The sequence below is a fragment of the Monodelphis domestica genome, chromosome 1 (assembly GCF_027887165.1).
Source record: "Monodelphis domestica isolate mMonDom1 chromosome 1, mMonDom1.pri, whole genome shotgun sequence".
NCBI lineage: Eukaryota > Metazoa > Chordata > Mammalia > Didelphimorphia > Didelphidae > Monodelphis > Monodelphis domestica.
In genome coordinates, this window is record NC_077227.1 from 461,381,949 (window position 1) to 461,407,447 (window position 25,499).

At 38.3% G+C, this 25,499-nt stretch overlaps 2 protein-coding genes and 1 long non-coding RNA gene across 15 annotated transcripts in view; 2 read left to right on the forward strand and 1 right to left on the reverse strand.

Annotated features, from left to right (window-relative positions):
* The window catches only part of GLE1 (GLE1 RNA export mediator), a 41,579-nt gene extending 35,714 nt beyond the window's left edge, over nt 1–5,865 (forward strand). For both annotated transcript variants that reach the window (XM_056822653.1, XM_007475088.3), the window contains exons 14-16: nt 2,237–2,319; nt 3,542–3,605; nt 4,451–5,865. In XM_056822653.1, coding sequence (XP_056678631.1) covers nt 2,237–2,319; nt 3,542–3,605; nt 4,451–4,519 — 216 coding nt within the window. In that variant the 3' untranslated portion in view covers nt 4,520–5,865. The remainder of the gene's footprint in view (nt 1–2,236; nt 2,320–3,541; nt 3,606–4,450) is intronic.
* Nucleotides 5,866–8,826: 2,961 nt separating this feature from the next.
* Nucleotides 8,827–11,329, reverse strand: LOC103094619 (uncharacterized). Its single transcript, XR_458328.2, has 2 exons — nt 11,247–11,329; nt 8,827–10,231 (listed from the first exon to the last, which is right to left on the reverse strand). It is a non-coding gene; the product is annotated as an uncharacterized LOC103094619 (long non-coding RNA).
* A 12-nt stretch (nt 11,330–11,341) lies between these two features.
* Nucleotides 11,342–25,499, forward strand: part of SPTAN1 (spectrin alpha, non-erythrocytic 1) — a 65,317-nt gene continuing 51,159 nt past the window's right edge. For 8 of the 12 annotated variants that reach the window (XM_016422591.2, XM_016422597.2, XM_016422592.2 and 5 more), the window contains exons 1-3: nt 14,407–14,454; nt 20,729–20,968; nt 23,232–23,357. In XM_016422591.2, the coding sequence (XP_016278077.2) occupies nt 14,422–14,454; nt 20,729–20,968; nt 23,232–23,357 (399 nt within the window). In that variant the 5' untranslated portion in view covers nt 14,407–14,421. Of the gene's footprint in view, nt 11,473–11,636; nt 11,930–14,406; nt 14,455–20,728; nt 20,969–23,231; nt 23,358–25,499 lie in introns of those variants that run through there. The other 4 variants (XM_007475091.3, XM_056822564.1, XM_056822568.1 and 1 more) reach the window with 3 other exon arrangements.

The following is a 25,499-nucleotide window of genomic DNA, read 5'->3' on the forward strand; positions in this document are numbered from 1 at the left end:
CTGTGAAGTATGTAGCTGTGCTAGGAATAGAAGAAATAATAGTATTGATATTGGAAACTACGGAGTGTCTCTTTATAACATGATTGTTCACAGCCCTCAAATCCTGCACAAATCTATAGAGGTGTTTGTCATCGGGCCCTCTTTTTGGTTTTTTAAAGGGCAGGATGAGCAAGTTGTATTCAGATTTACAAGGGATTATTATTCCCTGTGCAATTAATGAGTTAATTACTGGGGTAATTCCCTCAATTGCCTCTTTTGAGAGGGGATCCTGAGGAATGGAAGGAGGTGGGCTAGATTTAGTTTTTATCTGCACAGGAACAACCGACTTAAGTAAGCCTACATCGGAAGAAGATGTGGCCCAAAGAGACTCCAGTACATCTTCAGGTATTGCAAAGGTGGAATGCTCTTTTGCCTCCTGACTCTCTGAGAGAATTACAGGGAGTACATTTAAAGATTCCTCTGGTACTTCCAATGATAAGGAACCGTCGGGGGAGCAAGTTATTGTGGCTCTGAGTTTTCATAGAAGGTCCCTACCCAGCAAATTTAAAGGGGAGTCAGGTATTAAAAGAAAGGAATGTTGTACCTCTAGGGGTCCTACAGACACCATTCTAGGGGGGAAGTCTTTTAACTCTTAGGGGTATTCCTGATACTCCCATTACATTCTCTGAGCCAACAGAATAACATTGTAAATCAGATGTTCTCTTTAATACAGACCAGGAAGCTCCAGTGTCTAATAGGCAATCATAATAGGTATTACCCACCTTTAAAGTAACATGAGATTCATTAGTATGGGGGTAGGGGTAGTGGATAGGGACAATAGGTAGTAGGACATCAGGGTCCAGAAAGTCAAAGGTTGTATCCTCTGATTCCTGTGCCCCAGCCTCCCCCCCCCCCCCCCCGGACACCTTCATTGTGTTTGGGAAATTCCTTGGGCACCCTCCTGAAGGGTACCCCCCTGAGGGGCATTAGCACCTCGAGTATTTTTTGGACAAGCACCATTTTTTATATATTGTTGTGGAGTTATTTCATTTGAGTTATCATATTCCCAATATCTATTCCTATAGTCATGATTCCTAAAGTTATGGTTTTCATTATCATAATTATATTTATTTCTATAATTATCACTTCTGTAGTTGTTATTAAACTGCATATTCCTTCCTATAATCTTGAAAAGAGCTCTACACTGTACCATATTGTGGCCCTTCTTCCCACAGAAGTGGCAGGTAATGGATTGATAATTAGATTTCTGGAGAGGGGCAAGTGTCATTGGTTCATTATCATGCCCACTTTCTAATTTAGCTATCTTATCTTTTACACATCTCATTTCTTTCTTCATTTCCTCCATGGCATCATTATTTTCTTCCTCCTTTTCTTTGTTTCCCTTTAAAACATATATCGCTGTTTTTCGCAATTCTTTAAGGTCCATCTCTGATCATCTTGGACAATGTGTTCTAAAATAATTCTTAATCGCTTTGCAAGAGTTATTGATCCTTCTAACTTGTCTTAAGCTATTCTCTTTAGTTAGGTCCCAATCTAGGTATCTGTCCCCAAACTTGATTATTCTATCCATGAATCTGGAGGGTGTTTCTTCTTCCTTTTGCTTAATTTTTTCAAGTTCCATCCACTTATCTGTACTGTCTGCACATTCCCTCATTGCTGTAAGGATGGCCTCTCTACAATGGTATAGTTGTAGATAATCCTCAAGATTGTTGTAGTCCCATTTTGTATCCAGAGATGGCCAATGTCCAGCATTACGCCCCCGGGTTTTGTTGACATGAGCAATTATTTTATTTTTCTCACGTTCAGTTAAAAAAGTTACACAGTGTTACAACATAATTATAGCTTATGGTCCCTTTTCACATCAGGAATAGATATTCATAGAGTTGACCTTGATTCTTGGAGTTAAAATTATAGTGTATTTTGGATTAAGAAGATTAAGAGAAATCGCATCCTTCTACAATCCATCAAAGATGATGAAATTTTGACTTTCAGAGATGTAAGGTAGAAGAAAATGATGTGGAATATCATTTGCCCCAGTGGTATTTAGTGAGCTGTTTCGACACAAAGAAAACACTAGCAAATCGCTATTCTGAATTCATTTGTTGGTTTGTTAAGTGACATGATTGACCTGATTCATGGGAAAAGGGAACAATAGAATGCTATTTGACTTCTAGATCTTTATAGGTCAGTGGGAGTTTCTGTTTCCTCTCTGATATTGGTTATCTGCATCTTCCAGGTATGTGGGAATGCACTCATGAAACAGTACCAGGTTCAGTTCTGGAAGATGATGCTACTCATAAAAGAAGAATATTTTCCCAGGTACCAAAGTTGATGAGCAGAGACAACATGGGTTATCCAAGAGAGTTTGAATTAGACATCAAAAACCTAGGTTCTGCTACTAATATTGAGCAATATCATTCTGTAAAGAAAGATACTTCTTCCCTTCTCCATTGATATTTGATACATTTGAAAGATGATAAAAATAACCACAAACTGCTTTTGACCCTTTAAAGGCCAAAGCAGTTAAGAACTGCTTGTGATTAGGTGATTAGTGTACATGACATTTCTTGTCTTTGTTCACATACATACAAACACAATATTAGCTGAGATGATTCTTAGACATCTTATCCAAAATAACATGGATCTCCAAGAAATAAATTGTCATAACATAGTTGATCACCTAATTTAGTCAATCAAGGAACTACAGCTTCCCCTGTGTCCATATCCTAGTAGCCTTTCAAGTTGGCTAGGAGATGATGCCTAGAGCTGCTACCATCATTGTTCACCAGAAAGGTTAGGAATCCTTAAACTTTGAGCTTTGGAATTTTTAGTTGAGTCCATGTTGTAAGGCTTATTTGAAGATTAGGATGTTCACCCTAGAAAAAATTCAGGGGGATAGGAGGCATTATAGCTATCTTTGAAATATTTAAAGGGCAGTTTTGTGAAAGCAAGATTAGACTTCTTATATTTGGCCCCAGAGGACAGAACCATAATCCATAGATGGAAATTGCAAAGTCAAACTTAGATTTAATGCTAAGAAAACCTTGCTAATAGAGCTACCAAAAAGTGGAATGGGCCTATTTTGGAAATAATGGATTCTAACTCTTTAGAGGTCTTTAAGCAGAAGCAGAATGACCCTTTGTCGGGTCAAAAAAAATTTTTTTTAAACCCTTACCTTCTGCCTTAGGGCAGAAGAAGTAGTAAGGGCTAGGCAATGGGGGTTAAGTGACTTGCCCAGGGTCACACAGCTAGGAAGTGTCTGAGGCCAGATTTGAACCCAGGACCTCCCATCTGTAGCACTGATTCAATCCACTGAGCTACCCAGCTTCCCCCAGTCAGGTCAGTTTTGATGGAGAATTCCTTTTAGATATGGGCTCCGCTAGATGACTAGTGATATCCATTCCAACGTTGAAATTCTGTTGGAAGATTATACTGTTGAAAGATAGATACCTATTCTCCAACAAGAAGAATCCTAAATTTCCCCATTCTTGCTTTATTGTTTCTCCTATGTGGCTTAATTTAATTCTTTTCCTCTCTTTAGAATTGAAGCCATCACCAGTTCAGGACAAATGGGGTCTTTCATACGTCTCAAACAGTTTCTGGAGGTAAATTAAATATCTGAGAATATCTTGGATCTTCATGCTATTATTGTCATTCCTTCATTCTTCTCTTCACTCTTGTTTATTCTTGCTTTTCTGAACTCTTCTTGTCCCTGATCTATTTTTTTCCATTTACTTTGGTTTCATTTCAGTAATTGTGTTCTCATCAACTTCCACTAATTATAGCCTGTCCCTTTGGATATCTGTGATACTCTCCCTCCAGCCCCTCGTAGATAAATTGCTCCAAAAGTCAAGGAGTCACTCATTTAATTTGTTGTTTAGCTTTGTCCTTTATCTTAAGGGATTTTCAACATCCTTTCTTTCCCTCAGAGCTCATAAACTAAGAAGTGTGGTAATCTCCCCAAAAGAACTAACCTACCAATCTTTCCAAAGAAGAAGGATTTTCTTTAGGGGTTTTTTTTAGCTCTTACCTTCTGTTTTATTAACAACCCTAAGACAAAAGAACAGCAAGGTCTTGGCAAATGGGGTTAAATGACTTGGCCAATATCACAGAGCTAGGAAGTCTCAGGTTAGATTTGAACCCAGATCCTCCAGGCCTGGCTCTCTACTGTGCCATCTAGCTGCCCTTTAAAAGGTTAATTTTCAAAAATAATTTGTTGATGGGACTAATGGGACATGCATGCTTTTCATTGATTCACATTTCATTAGTAATGATAAAGAAATATAATCAGCCTCACATAAGCAAAACCTTTCATTTAGAGCCATCTCTATTTTAGAATTGAGATTTTTTTGTTTTTGTTGAATATTTCCCATCCAACATAACATCTTCTGACTTGTGTTGAAAATAGTTATATTATCATTCATTTTTTTTTCCTTCTTTCCTTATCCAGAAATGTCTGCAGCACAGGGAGATTCCCATCCCAAAGGGCTCTCTGCCTTCTTCTTTCTGGCGTTCCTGATGGTGGCTTAGGTGCTGGTTCCTTTCTTGGAGGAAAAGAAATAAAAGAACAGAAGACAGCAGAATTTTAGGGGAAATTGTCTCAGATTTTCAAATCTGAAAATGTAGTTGGTTTTTTAAAAAATCTCATGGCCAGGGGGAGGTTATTTTCACAGTTTGAATGTCTTCTCAAACTTAATCATGAATTACGTAAAGAAGTCTTCACCTAATAGAAACAGTAGTCACCAAGAGAATTGGCTTTAATAACCATGACAGTGAAAGGAATTTGACTTTTATTCTTTATGAAGGATATAGAGAAAGGCTATTGGTCAATAATTATGATAGTAACAGTTTACATTTATAATCATCTTATGATTACAAAGTGCTTTCACATTATCTTGCTCCTTACCACAAACACTTTCAGATAGGTAGTGTAATTACTACTCTTGTCCCTGATTGCCAGATAAGGAAACAGGCTTAGAAAGTTTGTGACTTGCTCATAGTTACTTCGCTTTTAAGTGATGAATTTAGGATTTGAACATAAGTCTTCTAACCCCAAGTTCAATGCTCTTTCTGCAATAGCACTTGTCCCAATTTTCCTTCCTTTTTTAGTATTTGTCTAGCAGTTTGGGCATTAAGTTCAGAGTAGAGCTAGTTCTTCATATTTAGCCAAATCCCTTGAAAAGGAGCAATGTTTTGGAGAATGCTTTTTGTAATTATCGTTGAATGGTAATAAATATGTTTCAGAGCCTATTATGTTTATAATTATGTCTGGTTTCTGGTTGATTTGCTTCTTACAACTTTGGATTATATGTGGTTGAGAGAGAGTTTGTTAAATTAATAAATGTATGCTCCCTTCAGCAATGCATATATCAGATCTAAAAATGCAGTTGATTTGGATGAGCCAAATGGCTGTTGACAGTATTCGGAGTTTCTGCATAGTATTGATTTCTTTAGGACTAGCTTTGTTTTTACTTGTCCACATCATAGCAAAATAATATTTAATTTTTGCAGTTAATCTAAGATTCACAGAGGTCAGTGCTATTCATATTAAATGTTGAGGGAGTTTTAATGAGCCACAAGTTGAGCACACAAAGATGTTATAAATCTGCAGCATAATAAGAATAAATTTGTCTCCTATGTCCTTCAGGGAAATCCAGATCTTGAATTGTTGGGAGATTTTAGATTTGTTGTGAAGAAAAGAACCATTCTCCTTTAACCTCAGAAGATACAACTATATGCCTTGATGTCGATTATGTGTGTAATATACGGCTAGTAATTTTTTAATACTAATGTGATATGAAGTGATTCATTCTACGAATGGTTGAATACACTTCTACAAAAAGATAATAAAAGTTTTACTTCTAACTCATGGTAGAGTGGATTCTTGTTTGGGTCTTTGTGAGAGCAATAATTCTTTATGGCTTTGGCTATGTCTTTAGGGTCATAGTGTGGTATCTACACATGTGTGGTTGTTGAAGGTGGCCAGAGTTCTCGTTCTCTGACATTGGAGTCCATTCACTGTGGGGTAATTGAGTGCTTTTTGTCTAGCAGGGCTGTGACAAGACTAACTGATTGTTAATAAAGTATTTTAGTTGATAAGTGCAAGTTCACTTAGTAATCTTTATACATGTCCAATGGACTTGGATATGACAGTTGATCTAGAATTAAAAGGTATTTCCCAAGGCTCTCTTATCAAATCCCCTTATTCTGTAGATGAAATAGGCACAGAGTTTAAGTGAACTTGCCCAAAGTTATAAGGGTAGTTTCAGAGGCGAGATTTGAGCCCAAGTTCTTCATCTCCAGATCTACTACTACACTGCCTCTTTTTTATAAATAAGGAAAATGGAGAGTGGGGTAGCAAGGTTTTTTTTGCTCACTTATACTATAATACACACAGAAAGAAATCTTAGATAAATGTAATTTGTGGTGGAATAAGCATGTTTCTTTAAAGTAGTAATGATTTGATTCAGTTTTTACTCAGTTTCTTATCTCTTCTCTAATTTTCCTCCAGGTCTGACCTTATTTCAGGATGTGAACCCATTTTCCTTTTCTTTTTTTAATTACTGCCCTATATAACCTTAAATTGAATATAATGAATATGAATTAGATTAGGACAGTAGTCTTCGATATCTCTTATATAAAAGTTGTCAGTTGCCTTCCAGATAGTTTCAAATATGGGTCCTGTGGGCCTTCCTCTTTAAAGAATACTTTCCAGAGTTGGACCAGATAAAGCCACTCCTAGATGGCAGTAGGAAAGGTGGTAGAACTAAAAGCAGCCCTAGGAGTGATGTGAGTGGATGGGATTTGGACAATAGTGGATTAACAGCCAACATTTTCTAAGGTAGGTATAGGCTAAACCACTGATCAGATCTTTTAAAAATAAGAACAAATCCTAAATTTGTATATTTTTTCTCTTTTTTATGTTATTCTAATAATAAAAAACCTGAGTTCTAGCTTCCTAAATTAACCTACCAGAAAGGAGGAGCCACTTTCTGTAAATAATTTGCCATACTTTTCAGTCCATTTTGTTAACTTAAAATATTTCTCTGCCCATTAAAGCCCCACTTGATGACAGCATGGAAGTGACCTTGGGTTCTTGAAAGCAGCCTTCCTCTTGCAAGTCCAAACCAATTAGAAAAGCCCAGATTAGAAAAGCCCAGTGATGGCAATTTTATGTTTTCTAAGAAGCAACTTAGCTAAATTTTTTGAAGTTCTTCACCAGGTTGGCTGCAAGATGACAAAATATTTTTGCCACTACAACTCTTTTAAAACTGTTTTACTGTGTCTTTAGAAGAGTTCCAGTATGTTGGTAGAGGAACCACACAATGATACCCCCATTTCTCTTAAATACAGTGTCTCCCATTGTGATATAATAAACTAATGTTCTTGTTTACATTTCTCACTTGTGCATTTTGTCAATGTGATTTAATTCACTGGGGTCTGATACAATGAACTGACCACAAAGAGTTTCTGATACTGCAAATTTGAAAATAGGATGGTTCCGCAGAGGTATTTAAAGACATTTCTCTCACTACCACCATTAGTAACTATCATTGGCATACAAATTTCTCTATGTGTGGGTTTTCTGCCTGGTATTAATATAAATTATGAAGAATTTTTTCCCTCTAAATTGTTAATTTGTCTTAGTTTCAGTTATAAGACAGAAGAGCAGCAAGACCTAGACAACTGTGGTTAAGTGAATTGCCCAGGGTCTCCCAGATAGGAAGTGTCTGAGAACAGATTGGAACCCAGATCCTCCCAACTCCAGGCCTAGTTCACTATCCACTGTGCTACCTAGCTGCTCCAGTGATCTAAAATTGAAGTAATATGCTTTACAAAGCATTTGAAATTTCACTGTTTAGTATGAAAAGTATATTTCCAGTAGGCAATCATCCAGTATTTGTATGCACAGAGTACTATATGTTGTGCAGAAACCCATACATAAATTTCTCTGGATCAAGCTTATAGCTATTAAAGTGAAGAAAATAGAGCTCATTTTGAGGGGTAAGTTATCTTTTCCATACTGTATTATCTGGGATTTTTTCTCTTCCTTCTTTTTTTTAAAAGTGGTATCTGCTGTCAATAACAGTCATTTTTTAAAACTATTTTTATCTCCTCCACAAAAGTCTAATTTCGCCATTGAAGTGTGACCCTAGGTAAGTTCTTGAGACTTTACAAGTACCCTGTGATATTTCAGAGAATATCCTAGCAAGAAGGTAGGTATTGAATGTGTCCCTTTAGTAGACCATTTGGGGATTACTTAGCTAAGAACTGAGAAACTCATGTATTATCTACAGATTGGCCTGGCTGGGGATCCTGTGTTTGACTTATTCCTTCCCTGCAATGGTGGCAGTGGTAGAAAAGAAGCCAGGTGGTAGTAAGAATCAGTTTTTTGTTTTGATTTTTCCTAAGATTGTCTACAAACATCAGTTTAACTGTCAGGATGCCAAAATGAGACCTTACTCCAACAACCTCATTAGTAGGCTGCAACCACATAAAACCTGTTTGCTGGGTAGATGCCCTGTGATGGAAGAACCTGGAGGAAATCTGACATGATGAGAAAGCATATTGGGCCAGTAAAATTCCCCATACTACTATTAAAACTCAAAAAGTTGATCTCACAGGAATTCACAATTTTCTGTCAGGTGATAAACCTTGGTAGTGAAATACAGGTCAGCATTGTACTGTACTTGCCTTCAAATAACTTGCAAATTGTTTCAGGGTTAGAAGCAAATGACTTTAGGGTGGAATATACAATTTTTTTTCTTATTGATCACTATTTTGAAGTCATGAAATGCCAGCAACAGAACAAACTGAGTCAACAGGTCAGGCTGGACAAATACTTGATTGTAGCCATGTTTCCATGGACTATGGGCAGCAGCACTGAGTTACACAACAAGGGCAACACTCTCCCTTCCACCTTCTGGCAAAATTTTGTTAGATAAGGCAAAAGGATGGGCAACTATTGAATGGTGGTTTGAACCATGCAAGAATAACAACAAATGATGGAATAATAATAGGTGTGCAATAAATATCTGATTGCTGAATCTTGCACAGAGAGAGTACAATTTTTAAAAATCAGTGCTTTTCCCTAATTTTATATGTATTTACTACCTGAAAAAGGTACTGAGCCAAAAGTTGATATAGCCCATAGGATATATAGTTTAAAGTGTATTCCATTAAGAGCTCTTCTATAACATAAGAGCTCCTTATGTTAGGTACATAATAAGAACTAAATAAATTCTGCTAAATGAATGGAACTTAGTTAATGCAAATGTTGACAGACCTTTTAAAAAGTCTTCCAAATGCTTGAGGTTTACAGTTTTCTAGGTAAAGCCTTAGTTCATAACTGAACAGGAATTAGATTGTATTCTGCAATCAACATAGCAATTTAACAGTCTATCCAAGCTTCCAGGCTCCTTTGTATTTGGCATTAGTAGTTTGGTACCCCACCTCACTGCAGAGTATTCATGGAGCCAGAGTGGTTTTCCAAAGGGAGACAAAGGCACAAAAAGGTTTGTTACATCTATTCCTCACGACTGAAACGAAATGCATTCCTTACTGGTGCAAACTAGAGCTGCCTCTGCCACATTAGATGATGTTAGCCATTTTGTGCACTGAGCTGAATATCTGATTAGACGTTTGCTTGCTGCCAGGAATGGAAGAGGATATTGAAAGGATCTGCTGTTCACTGAAATGATCCCCCTAGGGAGGAATTGTTCTGCTCTAGCCTTCTCTACATAGGTTTCAGGAAACATTCCCCGTTGCCACATTTTTCTCTGAGTCTGCAGAGTTTAGGGGGAGTGGCCAGTCCTTTTATTTTGGGATGATGGCTTCCTCTTGAAAAATATCCCCTTCCCTTCAGTTACATTGCACTGGGGAGTTAGGAATCTAGGCAGGGCTCCCCAAGTCAAGGAAAGGAACGGGTCCTTAGGAGTACAGGGAGCCTCGGAACTGGGCCCGGGACCAACCCTTCCGCGGAGGGTCAGTGCATTGCATGTTTATTTAATGAACCAGGTTGCAGTCGGTTGCGGCTTAGAAGCTTTCTAACTCTGCACTGCAGATCTCCCTCTTGATAGCCGGGTAATGGTTTTCTCCACTGTTTCTAAAGGCTGTCCCCCTTTCATCTTCTGCAGTTAGCGAAACTGGAGAAAAAATATGTGTATATACATATATAGAGACACACTATACATTTCCGGGGAATGGAGAGATCTTGAAAGCGCTTGGGTCTCTGAAAAATAATGGCTTGATTAAATATCTCACCTTTGTATTTCTAACTTTAAGCTTAGGAAGGGTTTTTACCTGTATTAGTTGATTCTTACCACATTTCTGTAACCTAGGTATTATCCCCATTATACAGATAACATTCTGAGAGGTGGTGACTTCTCCAAGTCACCATATTAATAATAGTAGACTTGAACAGAAGTCTTATGATTCCAAATCCGGCATTATTTCCAATCTATCCTGCTGCTATTTTTTTCAATTGAAACAACCTGCCGCGTGTCCCCTCCCGTGAAGCTCTGCCATTAAAGGAACAGATTCTCCCTTCCCATCTCCCTCCTTCAGGTTTCTTGAGGTTGAAAACTCAGGTGTTTGCTGTTTTTAATAGTGCTTCGGTCATGACGACCCCTTGAAGCTGTGGTTTTTTCATTCCCCTCGGTTTAATCCCGTGTGTCTCGGCCCTATATCTCACTGGAAGCAGATGCTGCAGCGGAGGCTACAAGAGCTATTTTTACAGGGCTGCGCTGCAGTGAATGCCTGGAGGACCAGCCCCGCCTCGCTACGGGGGAAGGGATCCTAGACTCTCAGAATGTGGGAGCTTAGGCAGGCTCCTTTCCCATACACGACACTTTCTAGCGAGAAAGAGGGGGGATGGGGAACAATGGGTCCAGGGCCTCCTCCAACAACCCCCCAAGGAGCTGTTTTCCTGACTGCCCACCCCTAGGACTGTGTGGTCCCCACCCTGACAGGAACTCAGTTCTTTACTCCCGGACAGCATCTCTGCTAGGGGTGGGGTGGGATGGAAACTGCAAAGGGGTGGGGGCAGCTGGATGAAAACGGCCCCACCCTAGACGTGCCGAGTCCGGCTACCCCAGCCGCTTGCGTCTTCCTTTCTAGTTCTCCCACGCAGTTTGCGCTGCAATTCCCCAACCCCCTTCGACTTCTTCCGGAACCTCTCGGCCCTTTCCGCCCCATCCAGCTGGGGCGAGGCCCGAAAGCCCCGCCTCTTTCTTCCTCCTCCCTACCCTTCGCAGCGTGATTTCTCCTCTTCCCCGCTCCCGATAATTCCTCCCTCCCTCCCGCGCGCTGTCGTCGGGAGCGCGCCTGGGCTGCCTTTAAAAGAATCTGGGGAGCGCGCGCTGCCTCCACTGGCCACTGCGGAAACGAACGAAGCAGATCGGAGTGGAGCCGAGCCGAGCCTTTTATCCCTTCCTCTGTCCCCGCGAACCCCACTCCCCCGCCCTAGAACCGGTGAGAGGCAGTGGGGTTCCCCTCATCCCCCGGGGGCAGGCGAGGGCTGCTTCCTCTTCTGTCTCATAGCCTAGCCTGGGGAACCTGGGTAGCCCTTCGTGGGCGGAGGTGGAGGTGAGGGGGGGGGAGGGAGGAAACAACTTCGCGTTTTAGGGAGGTGCAGGGCACCGAAGGGAGGCTGGGAAGGGGAGAGAGAAAGGGTCCTAAGAGGGCTCGAGACTTAGGGCTCGCGGGAAGGGGCGGGGCCGGCCACGGGAGGAAACGGACAGGTGAGCTCGGGCGGGGGCGGCTGTGGAGAGCCAGCCGGTCCTCTCCGGATCTCCTGGCCCGCGCTCCGCCCGCACCCCCGCCCCGCATTCGAGGCCCGGGAGGGATCCAGCTTTGTGGCTCGCGGGAAAACTCGGCGGATCCGCCCTGGGCAGACGGTGGCAGGAATGTCATTGAGAGGATCGCCCGGGTAACTAGTCCCATTCACCCACCCCCACCCCTATCCCCGCCCGATTCGGCCCAGCCCTGAGCAGCGACGCCGACTCCAGCCTCCGCCCCAGCCCACCCACCGCACTGCCCTCTTCTGCCCCTCCACCCAGGCCTCTGAGTCGGGGGACTTGAGGCATCAAAGCCCCACCCTCACTCTCCCAGTCCAAGGTCAGGAACAGCTTGGGTCCCCCCTGAAGTGGATTTAGAGTTGGGGGGGGGGGTCGCTTAGGAAGCCGCCTTTACCGAATCTCTACGGGTGAGAGGTCAGAGTTTGTGTGCTGGATATATAGACCAATCAGTCCTTTGACGAAGGACATCGAACAGAAATCTCAGTGACCTCGAGAAATCCCGAAGGAAGGAATCCACGACATATGTTTGTTTTTTAACTTGTCCACCTCTTTAACCGACCTCTGGGATTCTGTAATTGCATCAAATGTGCTTCTCCTCCACCCCCACCTTAGTGATTTATTTGTCAATATCAAGTAGATATCATGCAACACTTAAATTGTGAAACCATTCCAATAATACCTTAATAGGTTAGAAAGGTTCCCTCCCTCCCCCGGGTTAAAACAATTTGACTTTTTTGTATCAATTTCTATTGAATGCGAGAACAGACTTGTTCGAAAATAATCTAGGGCGAATTTCTTCTAAAGAAATTTGCTTTAAAGGTGTCTTTAACTGAAGAGTGTAAATTGTCTTTTTTTTTTAAGACAATCTGCTCTTAGGTTTAAAAGTTGTATATGTAAATTATTGGACAGATTGGAAAAGCTAGGATGAGGTGAAATCTGTATCAACTTGGAAAATCGATGTTGAAATGATGAATCATGAAATATTTGTGCTCTTTGTTCTAGCTGTATCAAGTTATATTCGAAAAGCCCAAGCTCGGGTCTTTGAGGGAGAATACAATAGAAGAGAATTCATTCCAATGATGAAGTATAATATTTTAAAAGTGATCCGTTTTTTTTTTTAATTGCCCATATCTTGGAATGCATACTTAAGTACATAGTGTGTGGGGAGGAGAGAGAAGAGGACAGAAAAACACAAAGAGATGAGAGGTGTTCATTTTTTATACCTAGAAATTGAGACATATTTTAAGAGTAGCACTGTAGATAGGGAGGTTTTAAAAAATCATTCAACTAAGGCAGTTGATTTTGTCTGGTCATAAATGTTGATTTGGGGGGGTTCTTTTTTTTTTTTAAGTTGTGTATTTTGCAAGGTCAAATCAGGGAAAAGATTGAGTCAACTTCTTACTGCAGGAAATTGATTCTTTTTTTGGTAAGTAGATCAATAATTAGCAGTGGGACACTTAAACTGTATTGGATGTTATCCAGGGACCTAACCAAAGTCAGGGGAAAAAAATTGGAAGATGTTAGGGATAGATGTAAAATAATTCTTATTGGATATTAATAGCAACTCTAATGAAACAATTCTTTCAGTGATTCGGGTTGTTTTTTTTTAATCAAACAGAAGAAATTTCACTTATTCTCAATGTTGTAACATCTTTCTATCAAGCTGTCTGACCTTTTAAAATTGAAACTGTTTTATGAAAAAGGAATTTATTACATTTTAGTTCTTTGGAATAAGCCCCTTGAAAGGGAGGGGCATATTGCAGATACTGAGTGTTGGATAACTGGGAGAGGTCCAGCTCAATCTCAATCCTCCCATTGCTGAATTTACATCAAAGGCAATAGGGGTCTAGTCTGCCTGCTTACCCAACTGGCTCTGTAATCAATCCTTTCTGAGCTATGTGAGGATTGTGCTAGGTATGCACTCCTAACTGCCAGGGTTCATCTGCAGCAGTTAACTATGTACAGTAGCTTGGAATGCAATGCCTTGATAGCAAATTCAGAATGGAAGAATGTAAAAAAAGCTCTTATGGACAATCATTCAAGCAGGCTTTTTCAGTAAAGCAGCTGTTCCTTTGCATGCTCAACTTCTCTTCAGTGTTTTTCATGTATTTCCTTTGGACTAATTTTTTTGTTTGCTTTTAAACAGGAAATGATATTTGGGAAAGGAAGCTCAGACTTTATCTAGGCTTAGTTCAATGGGTTGGGCTATGGTAGTGTATGGAGATAAGTATATTGCTTTTCTCTTAAATCTCTGTTGTTTCTTATTCAGGATGTTATAAGTAATCAGAAAGAAACACTCCATATAACATTGGAAAGGGATGATCATCTTTCCTTAAGGAGGCTCATTCAAAACAATTGCCTGTAGTTTGAAAAAAGCAATGCGATTGGCCACACCTTTATTAGAAAAAAAATAGCTACTGCATTCTGATGGATTAAAAATTAGCATTGTGGTAGATGACATGCTTAGGATTGTTCTCTGAAGCATGGAGAAGGAGAGAAAAGAATTCTGAACATGGAATTTACTTGTACAGTTTTAATCTATATTTACCCTTGTTAAATTTGCCTTTAGCAGTATATTATCTTGCTCTTCCCCCTCCCCCTTTAGACTCTGCATTCTTCCATCATGTTGTCATCGTTTCGTAAGCGCAGAGTCCAGGTATTTGACATGAAGCATGCAGAAAATGTGTTGCTTTCTCTGGTTTGCCTGTTTTGCAGTGATGGCACAATACTGATGTCAGAGAGGATTGTAAACCAGAGAAGAGGGGTGGATAGAAACTGGACTTGCATGAATCTTTCTGTTAAGCAGACAAGTTGGGGTTTAGGGTTGGGGGAATGGAGGAGTGAGAAGGGTGGTGTGTGGTGTGTGATCCAAGGATTTTTTGGTAGCTTCACTTTAAAATGTCTAAATCCCTAAGTATTTTTTCTCCTCTTCTGACGCATGAATGTATTATTTCATCACTTTACAATAGTTTGCATGTGTCATGGATTTGGATTTTTTTCTTCCCTGGTCATTGCTTGACTTAGGAACCAAGAGACAAAACAGGTTGTTGTTAATGTTTGGAAAAGAAATTGAACCACAATTCACTTAGTAAAAGTGACATTTTGGTTCTCGGTGCCATATGTTCACCACTTGGGTTTGTTTCCTGTCTCTACCAGCATTTATTTTTATTGTAGCATTGTCTCTAGAATAATAGGAATTTTTAATTTTACCTTTTAAAAAAATACCAAAAACAGCTAAAAAGCATTTTATTTGAAACATTTTAGAGCATTTATTGAATTGGAATCTTTTAAAAATTTAGAAACAAATAGAATTGATATCCAATAAAGAGAAATATATAGACTGTCAAACCTGAAGGAGTAATGGTATGCAGGGTAAAGAGTCCTGAATATGAAATCAGGGCCTACATTTATGTTCTTTTTCTCCTCTGCCACCAAATACATGAATAGTCTTGGGCTAGTCATTTAACCCCCTCCTAGCTTCAGTCTCCTATGTAAAATATGAGGGAATTGAACTAGATCACCACATCTATATTATTCTATGATCCCATGATTATAGGCAATAAATCCAAGGTGCAGGCCTTTTTTTTTTTTAATTGACCCTGTTTAATTCCTTTAAATGGGGTTTTTAAAAAGATGGGCCATACTAGAGAACATTTTCTTGTTTGCAATAAAGATAATGTGCTTTAAGTACTTCTTATCTGAATGTTATAAGTTAAAAGGTAAGTGGTGTGATAATTTTTGGGAAGGATTCAGGAATAAGATCATCAAAAAATCATATTCTTTGTGGATTTTGATGCAATGCAGTCAAGATAATTTCCTTTCTCAAAGCTAAGACCCTGCTGACTTCTAGTTAACTGAAAATTAATGTTATGTTTTATGGGTGCTAACTAGTAATCTTATAATTTTATAATCTTATAAATTTAATATTTTTGCTGGGGAACATTAAAATTTAGTTAACAGACTATTATTCTCCAAAGCCACAGTAAACTAAATCATCTATTCTAAATATCTGAGGTCTGACTAAGCAGAAAAGCCGAACTGTTGAATGATTATACTAGTTATTTCTTTGATTTAGTGTAAAGATTTTCCCCGTGAATCAAGTTACTTGTTCATTCTGTTAATTAATAAAAACAGATTTGTCCCCGAAAACCCCTCGGTAGCTAAATTTTTGTGTGTGGGGGTTTGTTTTTTTTTTTTTTAATCAAAGAGGTGAAGTAGTATTCTTAGCTTCTAAAAAAATAAGAATGGAATTGGAGATGCAATCTTAAAAAATATATATATATATATATTCATTTGACTCTTTCTAGAAACCTGGATTTATACAGAGGTTGCTTTCAATGCCTATCAAATTTCTGTGCAACTCATTTCTTAAAGGATGGTGATTCAAGATTTTCCTTTTGTAGAAATTTCTGACTATCCTCACTACAAATTTTTCCACTCATGAGACCTAGAAAGAAGCTGTAATTGCTGGTTCATTGCAGATGCCAAATCTGCAATGCCCCAAATCTTTGACCTTTGTATTGAATGTGTTACTTAACCTTCAAAACATCCCTCAGCCCACACTAAGGATTTCATTTGTACATTTTTAAACAAATGCACAGGCCTAGGACACTAATTAAGAAACTATAAATACTAATTAATATCAGCCCCAGCTAGAAATCTAGAAAATGCAAGCATATTCAGTTGATATATTTAAGCTTTAAGGATAGTTTGAAAATTGATCTGGGGTTTAGTAACTGTTAACATCCACATTTTTGTGCCCTCCTCTCCTTAGACTTTAAATCGTCCTGTGGAAATGCTGACAAAGTCTTATTTTTTGTTTATCAGTGTTGATGGCACAGTTGTAATTCCTCTTTAACCCCCTGAGATCAAGCTGCTTTCTTTGCTGAAAGACTGCTGACATCATGACTGTTGCATTGCAGCATTTATAAATAGCCCCCACTGAATGGCGTCATTGCTTTTTAGCATCACTTTTCAAATAACATCTGCAAAAAGCTGGGGGGTTTTGGTGTGTTATTTTTTTTTGTTTGGGTTTTGTTGTTGTGTTGTTTTGCTTTCCACTAATTTAAAGATGATGTTTACAAATTTAAAAAACATAAATACATATTTCTATTATCAGACCAGTTTTACTCAGTGTTAAATGTTGTCCCCCTCCTCTTCAGAATACTTTTTAAAAATCACTTTACAACCTGATTTGAGATAAGTAGTTATTTGCTTGATATTTGTAATAGTCTACAAATGATCTTTTGGTGGTTTTTAGAAATTACTGTTTAGCAACCGTTTGAATATATGGGTCGAGGGGATATGATTGGGAATGTAGCTCTAAATGAACATCCTAATGCAAACACCAACAACATGAAAATAGGTTCTGATTAAGGACACATGGAATATCCAATGAAATTGCATGTCGGCTGCAGGAAGGGTGGGTGGGTGGAGGGGAGGGAGGGAAATGATATTGTAACCGAAGAATAATGTTCTAAATTGATTAAATAAATTAAAAAAAAAAGAAATTACTGTTTAGAACTTGAAAAAGATAAAAGGTTGCTTTTTAAAAACTTTTTTTTTTTTGTAAAAAGGAATCTTTTTTTAGCTCTTTCTTTTTAAAGTCCTAGGACCAGAATTTATTCCTCTCTAGAATCAATGGGGAACTTTGTGTCTCCAATTTGACCTTAAAAGCCCACAGCATGTTACTAGAACAGACTGGGCAGGTTCCTTCAAATTCTGCAGCTTTAGTAGTGAGAGGTCTGAGGAGTGTATGTAAACAGAGCCCAAAAATGAAGTCGGTGATTTAATTTTGTTTCTAGAGAAGTAACATCTTAGGGTTATTATGGTATTTGGTAGAAGATTTTAACAAGTTGAGGTTGCCCCTCCTCAACTCATCCACCTTTGAGGAAGGGGTGCCCTTCCCTTAATGGAGCAATGAAAATAGCAGTTAAATTGGGGAATAGAGTTCCATTTCAGGTTGGGTGCTGTATAGACCTTAGCTTCTTGTAATTCTACAAATGAAAATTCTGAATGCAGACCTCGTTCTGCAGTGTATGACTTTCAGTGTCCAAGCTCCCTAGCGACAAGTTGATTGCATCTTGGCAGAACCTAGGCCTGCTGATGTCAGCTGATCTGCTGTAGGAGAAAGAACAGTCCATTATCGCCTGACCAAAGTACTTGGTATACAATAGACTGGCTCTACTTCACTAGGGCTACAAAGAGGTCCTTTTAGGTTGGTAACTTCAACTCTGGATGGTCCGACCTCATTGGTAGATTGAGGCCAATGAGCCCTGGGGCCTGGAAAACCTTCAAAAGAATGTAATGGTGGGTTGTTTTTTTTGTTTTTTCCATCTTAAAGAGCTTTTCACTGAATATGATTTCTTGGAGGTTTCCATAGCAGCTGGAGGGTTACAGAATAGGAATAGAAATTGTGATATGAGAAGGCAGGGATAAATAACACAATAGCTCCCTAGAGTTTAAAATGTCTTTCAGAAACTCCAGTGGTTATTTCATACCTGCACTTATGACATTGCTTTGCTATGGGAGTGTTGACAGGAATTTTTTTTTTAATTAGTGAGAGCAAAATGGATAAACTATTTCCTCCTTTCTTGACCTTAAAGAGGGTTATTCAACCTGTTTTCATGACTTACCAATTCACTAGGAAATGTAAGGATGCAAGATGATGGATGGTATGGTTCAACATAGGGATTCTCAACTGTTCAACCATGTTTTGATTTGTCCGGCTGTCTTGGGCAATGTCTCAATTTTTAACCACAACATTCATTTTAATTAATACCATATGGCCCAGGGTAGAGAACAAAGATATAATCAGTGGGAGTTTTTATTAACTGGAGAAAAAAGGACTAGCAGTCTTAGGTCTAGTAAGCAAAGTTGTGGATCAGGATATATGGGATACTTGGGATCAATATTGATTTATATGGTACCTTTGAGTTGAAAACTTTAGTTCAGTTTTTAATTTGCTTTCAATTTGCCTCAATTTCTTGAGCTGTAAAAGTGGGGAGGGAAACTGCTTACGTGCGCTGGGTGGCTCAGTGGATTGAGAGCCGGGCCCAGAGACAGCAGGTCCTGGGCTCAAATCTGGCCTCAGACACTTGCTAGTTATGTGACCCTGGACAGGTCACTTGACCCCCATTGCCTAACCCTTAACACTCTATTGCCTCAGAACTAATACACAGTATTGATTCTAAGGTAGAAGGTAAGAGTTTTTATTTAAAAATAAAAAACAACTCTATCTTATTTCTCAGGAATTCTCTGAGGATGAATGAAGTCCTGTCTATAAAGACTGAGGAACCTATAAGGAATACAGGGTGTGGTGCTAATGAGGATGCTATCAGCAAGATAATTGCTTTTTATTTTATCCTGGACAGTGGTTTGATTTTTTGTTTTTGTTGTCTTAGAATCATTGGTTCCAAGATAAGGATGGTAAGGTCTAGGTAAATGGGGTGAAGTAACAGGGTTACATAGCTAGAAGTGTCAGAGCCCACATTACTCCCTAGGATCTCCAGACTTGACTCTATTGAGCCACCTAGCTGTTTTATAAAATGCCTGTATGTTAGAAAAGATTCAACTAATAATATCTGGTGTGCATTTTCACTAGAGCTTCTGTTTTTCATTGCAAGATGTTATTTTTTTTTAGAGAAACACTATTCAGAAGCCAGAAACACAAGTACTATTTATTTTTATTCTCTTTTTGTATATTTCTCTAGAAACAATCTTACTATTGTCCTTTGGACACTGGAAGAACTTGTGTTAATCTTGATTTCTCTGTGGCATCTCAGCTACAGTGAAAAGAGCAGCTAATTTTCTAGAAATGTTGTCCTATGGTAGATCCAAGATTACCTTGGGCCGAACTCATTAAATGTGATTCATATTTGCTAATTAGGTTGATGCTTGGCTATGTTTCTCTAGTTAATATTTCCTGGCTTTGTCTTTTAAGTCATGAGTACAGCTTTTTTCTAGATTAAGCACTAATTTTTTCAATTTGGGGAAAAAAGTTGTGGTTGGATTATTAATCCCTTATCTCATACTTTGCAGATAAGATTAAAATTGCTTCAGTCCAAGTTAAGATCAGGACTAAGTTCCAAAGTACCTGCTTTCCCCCAACAATTACCAGTCTTATCTAGACATTATAAGAAACCAAGAGAAGAATCTATGGTGTGACTGTCACCCAATGTGTTCCTTATAAAATAATCTTGGTGTGCCTCATTTGCAATTGGAAATACACCAGACTTCTCAGTAGTGGAGAAATTTTGCTAGTCACAATTGTTAAACGTACATATATATGGTCTTGGGGGGGGGGGGGCAGCTGGGTAGCTCAGGCATAGAGATGGGAGGTCCTAGATTCAAATCTGGCCTCAGGTACTTCCTAACTCTGTGACCGTAGCCAAGTCACTTAACCCCAGTTGCCTAAGTCTTACTGTTCTTCTGCTTTGGGATCCATTCTAAGATAAAAAGAAGATTTTTTTTTTAATTGAAAGAAAAAAAGGTTAGCAGTCCGAATCTGAGCTTTATTGTTAGGCTGCTGGGAATTGGTACCGTTTCTTAGCCCCACTTATATGGGCTGTTCTTCTAGAAAGCAGTTTTCCTTTTAGCCATGTTGGGAATGGGGTGGCAGCATGACAAAAGTGGATAGAATTGGCAATTCATCTGGATTCAAACTGGCTTCTACATGACTGGCTGGATGGCATTTGGCCAGGCACTTAACTTCTCAAAGCCTCAGGTCTCTTATAGGACTAAGTTGGAGAGATGTAGACCTGTACTGGTAAAGGAAATTCTTACCCTATTCTTTTTTCACCTACCCTATCCCCACCCATAAAATCATAGATCTGATAAAAAGAAAGAAAATGTTGAGAATATTCATATATGGACTATCTTCCATTGATTCTGTTTAAGCATATTCTAATTCAAAACTCTTTGCTTTTCAGAAAATGGACCCAAGTGGGGTCAAAGTGCTGGAAACAGCTGAAGACATCCAAGAAAGGAGGCAGCAGGTTCTGGACCGATATCACCGCTTTAAGGAGCTGTCAACCCTTAGGCGACAGAAGCTTGAGGATTCCTATCGGTTCCAGTTTTTCCAACGGGATGCTGAAGAGTTGGAAAAATGGATCCAAGAGAAGCTTCAGATTGCATCAGATGAAAATTACAAGGACCCAACCAATTTGCAAGTAGGTTTCAGCCCACCGCCTAAATTCTTGTTTAAACCATAGGGCAAAAGATTTTTTATTTTAAAAAAAGATTCAAAAAGGAATTAGACAATAAAGTATTTTAAGTAAATACTGTCCATGTAAATTAATAGTACATATTTTTACTTAAATTAATTTTATATAATATTTTAAAATATTGAAAGTACTAAATAGTTATAATTGGACTATAAGAGAGCCCAATATTCAGAAGAAAAAATAAATGAATATATGGAGAAGGTAATAAGCCTTTATTTAGTACTTGCCATATGTCAGGCACTGTGCTAAGTACATTTACAAATATCTCATTCAATTCTTACAGTGGCCCTGTGAAATAGGAGCTGTTATTATTTCCACTTTACAATTGAGGAAACTGAGGCAAATGGGATTGAATGAATTTGCCCAGCATTATACAACTAGTAATTGTCTGAGGCCAGATTTATGTTCAGGTCTTCCCTATTCCAGGCTCAGCTCTCTATCCACTATATAACCTATTTAATACTCAATATTTTTCTATAAATTGTAAAAAATTACTATAGCAAAATATATTTACTGCAAATTTATATGAAACTATAATATTACGGTCTGACACTAGAAATTTTTCTTTAAAAATTAGTCAATCTGTCTTGAATGATCTTTAAGCATCTTCTTGGAGCCCCCATTAATTGATCTTTTATAATACTAATTTTAAAAGATTATGTTGTATTTTTATTGCTGATATGAATTCAGAACAACGCTAGACAAAATATATGTTGTAGAGACCTCAGATTAGGAATTCCTCTTTTGTCCTGATCAAAACTCATTTATGACTTATTATACCTAAATAAGTTCTAGAGAGGTGCCCGAGGAACAGAAATATTTAGTGACTTGCTCAGAGTCACATAGCTTAGTAGTTAAGTGTCAAAGTAGTATTTGAACCTAAGTCTTGCTAGCTCCCAAATCCAGCACTATATCTCTACAGAGTTACTATAGAATATTTAATATCAGACATTTCATTACTGGTTTATCAAGAAAAAAAGAGCATTCTTTCCATCAATTTTGGAGAGTGATCATTTTTAGCTTCAGGTATGTGTTGTATGTATATGGGGTTTAAATCCTTTTGTCATGCCAAAAGAGTGCTATTAATTAAAATTTTTTGCCCAGATCTGCCTTAGAATTTTACTCTTAGAATTCTGAAGATTCACCTGAGTAGTATTCTAGGAAAATACTAATAAGACATTAAAAAGTTTAATCCATGCAGAATTGTAGAGCCCTGCAATTGTTGGCAAGCCAGTGTCCAAAAGCCTGTAAAGAGGAAAGATTTTGTAGGGTGTAAACTCATACAATGGCATTATTAGACATGACTAGCTAATTTATATTCATTATACATTCTCCTCTGGCCCCCCCCCCCCCCCAACTATGTACTTAGCTTTTACTTTAAGTAGATTTTGCACCTTCATCAAAGCCATACTTGGAGGTGTGATTGACATTGGTTTTGGAACTGTAGAATTTTTCCCTTGGAAGTTTCCTGGCCCCAACATGAATGCAATTGGGTTGTACTTTGGTCTGATCATAAGCTAGAGTTTGTCCAAATATGGATCTGGCATTATAAAACCTTGTAGTTTGAAATCACATTTATTTTTTTTTAAGAGAATGATGTTAAAATTAAAGAAGATAAAGATACCATTCTCAATCTCTTCTGGGGTACGGAAGTGTAGGAAACAAGACTTAACAGTGAAGATTTGCAACTGTTCTTAGAGGAGGGCATTATGGATTAGTCAATCAGATAATTGGCCTTGGAGTCAGACCTGAAAACCAGATCCTACCTCTGACACTTAAAAGATTATGTTTTATGTTTTTATGACACTTAAAGGCTGTTTTTATGACACTTAAAAGGAGCCACTTAACTTGTCAGTGTCTCAGACAACTATAAAGCAAAATATTTTTATCAGATTTGAAATATATTGAAAAAATTAGCAGTAAATATATATATTTTTAATATGATGGTTTTATATAAGTATACATTTTTAGATATTTTAAACATTGCAATTTTCTGTTGAACATATATATTTTTTCTTTACTAAACACTTATTGTTCCTAGAGCAATATATATTTAGAACTATTATGGTATTTGAGCCAAGTAGTAGAGAAGGGGAGATAGTGAGTAGGTAGTGAGTTGTTGGAACAGGGTGAAGGAAGAGACTTAAGAAGAAAGCTATGTTGAGCTGAGTGGTTGCCTCTTCTCTCTTTCCTTGTGCTCCCTCAATAGGGGAAGCTTCAGAAACACCAGGCCTTTGAAGCTGAAGTACAGGCCAATTCAGGTGCCATTGTGAAACTGGATGAGACCGGCAACCTGATGATCTCAGAAGGGCATTTCGCATCTGAAACTATAAGAGTAAGTATGAGTACCCAATGCAGTGACTTTTGTCCAAGAGTAAGAAGAATTTTATTAAGGCCATGATTGCTTAGCACACTTAATAGATTTTAGGTCTTTAAAACATTCTAAGAGAGTTTTATCAAATTCTAAAGGAGGTAACCAAACCTTTTTTTAAAATTATGGTGATTCAGAGTAAGCAAGAATAATTGTGTATTCATTGAAGATGTTGCTAGCCGTTTTGGACAGCAATCTAGAAAATAACTAAAGTGCTATAATTAGGATTAGACAAATTACACTATAATTTTTTTGGAGAGGTAATTAGCAAAGGACAGATGTCAATGATAAATTTACTTGAGGCTTGACACAATGGAAAATAAAATTAATTACTGGCACATAAACAGAGGTCATCCATCTTGGGCCATTTGTTAATTTTGGACTTGCCCTGGTAGATGTCCTTGGCCTGAAAAAAATGGTTTAAAAAAGTCACAACCAATAAACAGATTTAGCTGCTGGTAACCACAAGTCTTGATTAATGCTTGTTGTACAAGCCTTTTGCAGTGTGCTCTACCTAGTATGACTAGATTCAACATTTGCACATGGAAGAGAGTATGAGAATAAAAGATCTCTGTTTCATTTTGAAAATTTTTAATGCTAAGTGTAAGGGTTAAATTTAATGGTTGGATAATAATTTTATGAAATTATGTGGTCCCCGATATTTATTATATTTTGAGTCAGAAATGTATTCCCAAATATTTACAAATAGAGAGGAAATGTTAAAGGAGAAATATGAGGGGGATAGTGACCTAAAGCTCTCAATCAGGAAGGCTGGTGGTGAGTAACCACAAGGCCTCCTCCAAGATGGAAGCTAGCCTCTTAGGAAAATAGGAAAGGATTCAGCTTTTCACTCACCCAATGAAGTAGTCCAGGAGTCAGTCTAAGTTGAAGCTGAGCTCCAAGCTCACCATCCAAGTCGCAGTCTCCAGTAAGCTCCCTCCAGTAAGACTCTCCCCAATTAGAAGGTTATCTTCAGACAACCTTCTTCAAGACCATCTTTCCCCAGACGGAATTCAGAGCTTGCTTTTATGGTGATTCCTTGACTCTGCCCCTCTTCACAGGGGTCAATCACAATTTCCAAAATTGTCTAGCACTGCCCAGGGGGTTCAGTTTCTGAGGGTGTGAACTCTCTTGTGGATTCTTGAAAGAACAAGTTTCTGACTGAGTTTTTAAAGGGGGTAGAGCTCTTCCAAGTATCTTGCTGGCTTCTCACCTAGCACTAACTAGGGTGTGAATTTGCTAAATGATTTTGGAACTCCTCCACCTAGCTTGAGTTTGTTGATTCAATCAAAAGATAGACAAAGTAGAGTTAATCCTGGCTTCACAAATCTAATGAGGTACTTAAGGTATTGTTAACCAAAGTGTTAGCTCCTACTAGGCAAAGAGAATAAAGGATTCCCTTTCACTAGTGTAAACTCAAGAGAACAATGAATTCCTTTTTACAATAAGGAATGTTGAAGAAAATAATTTTCTGTAAGATGACTTCTATGCTGCTTTCTTCATTGTGCTTTTTATTCACTTTTTGCTTTTACCCGAATAACCTTGTTTTTCTTGGAGGATGGACCAATGCTTTTCTGTATTCTATAAGCTTTCCTCTCGACTTAGGCTTCATTAGCTTTTACTACCAAGTGTAGGGAGGTACCAGAAGAAAGTCAGTTGGGCCAAGATGGAATCTTCCCAGATCCTGCAGCTCAGGCTCTGATGTGACCCTTGGTCACATGTCAGTCAATCATACCTAGGTTTGCATTTTTCAGGTTTTTCACAGATATGCAAATTGCAAGCCTTTTCATCCTTTATCACAGGAGGTATCTTCTGTACTCTAGTCTATGTAATAATGTCTTATATACACAATGAGCCTTTAAAAACTCTTTTTCTACCTATGTCAAATTTTCCCTGATCTGTAGTAAGCAGTCTTGTAATGAATATGTGCAACCACCATGTTAGAAACCAATCATTTATAACTTTTATTATTAATTGAAGAAATGGTAGTAATGAATGGGCTTCTTTACAAAATGCCCATTTCTCTAATTCTGTAATAACCCTCTGTGAAATAATTTCAATTAAGAAAAAAAATTGTGCTAGACCATTTCTTCTTAGAGTGATATA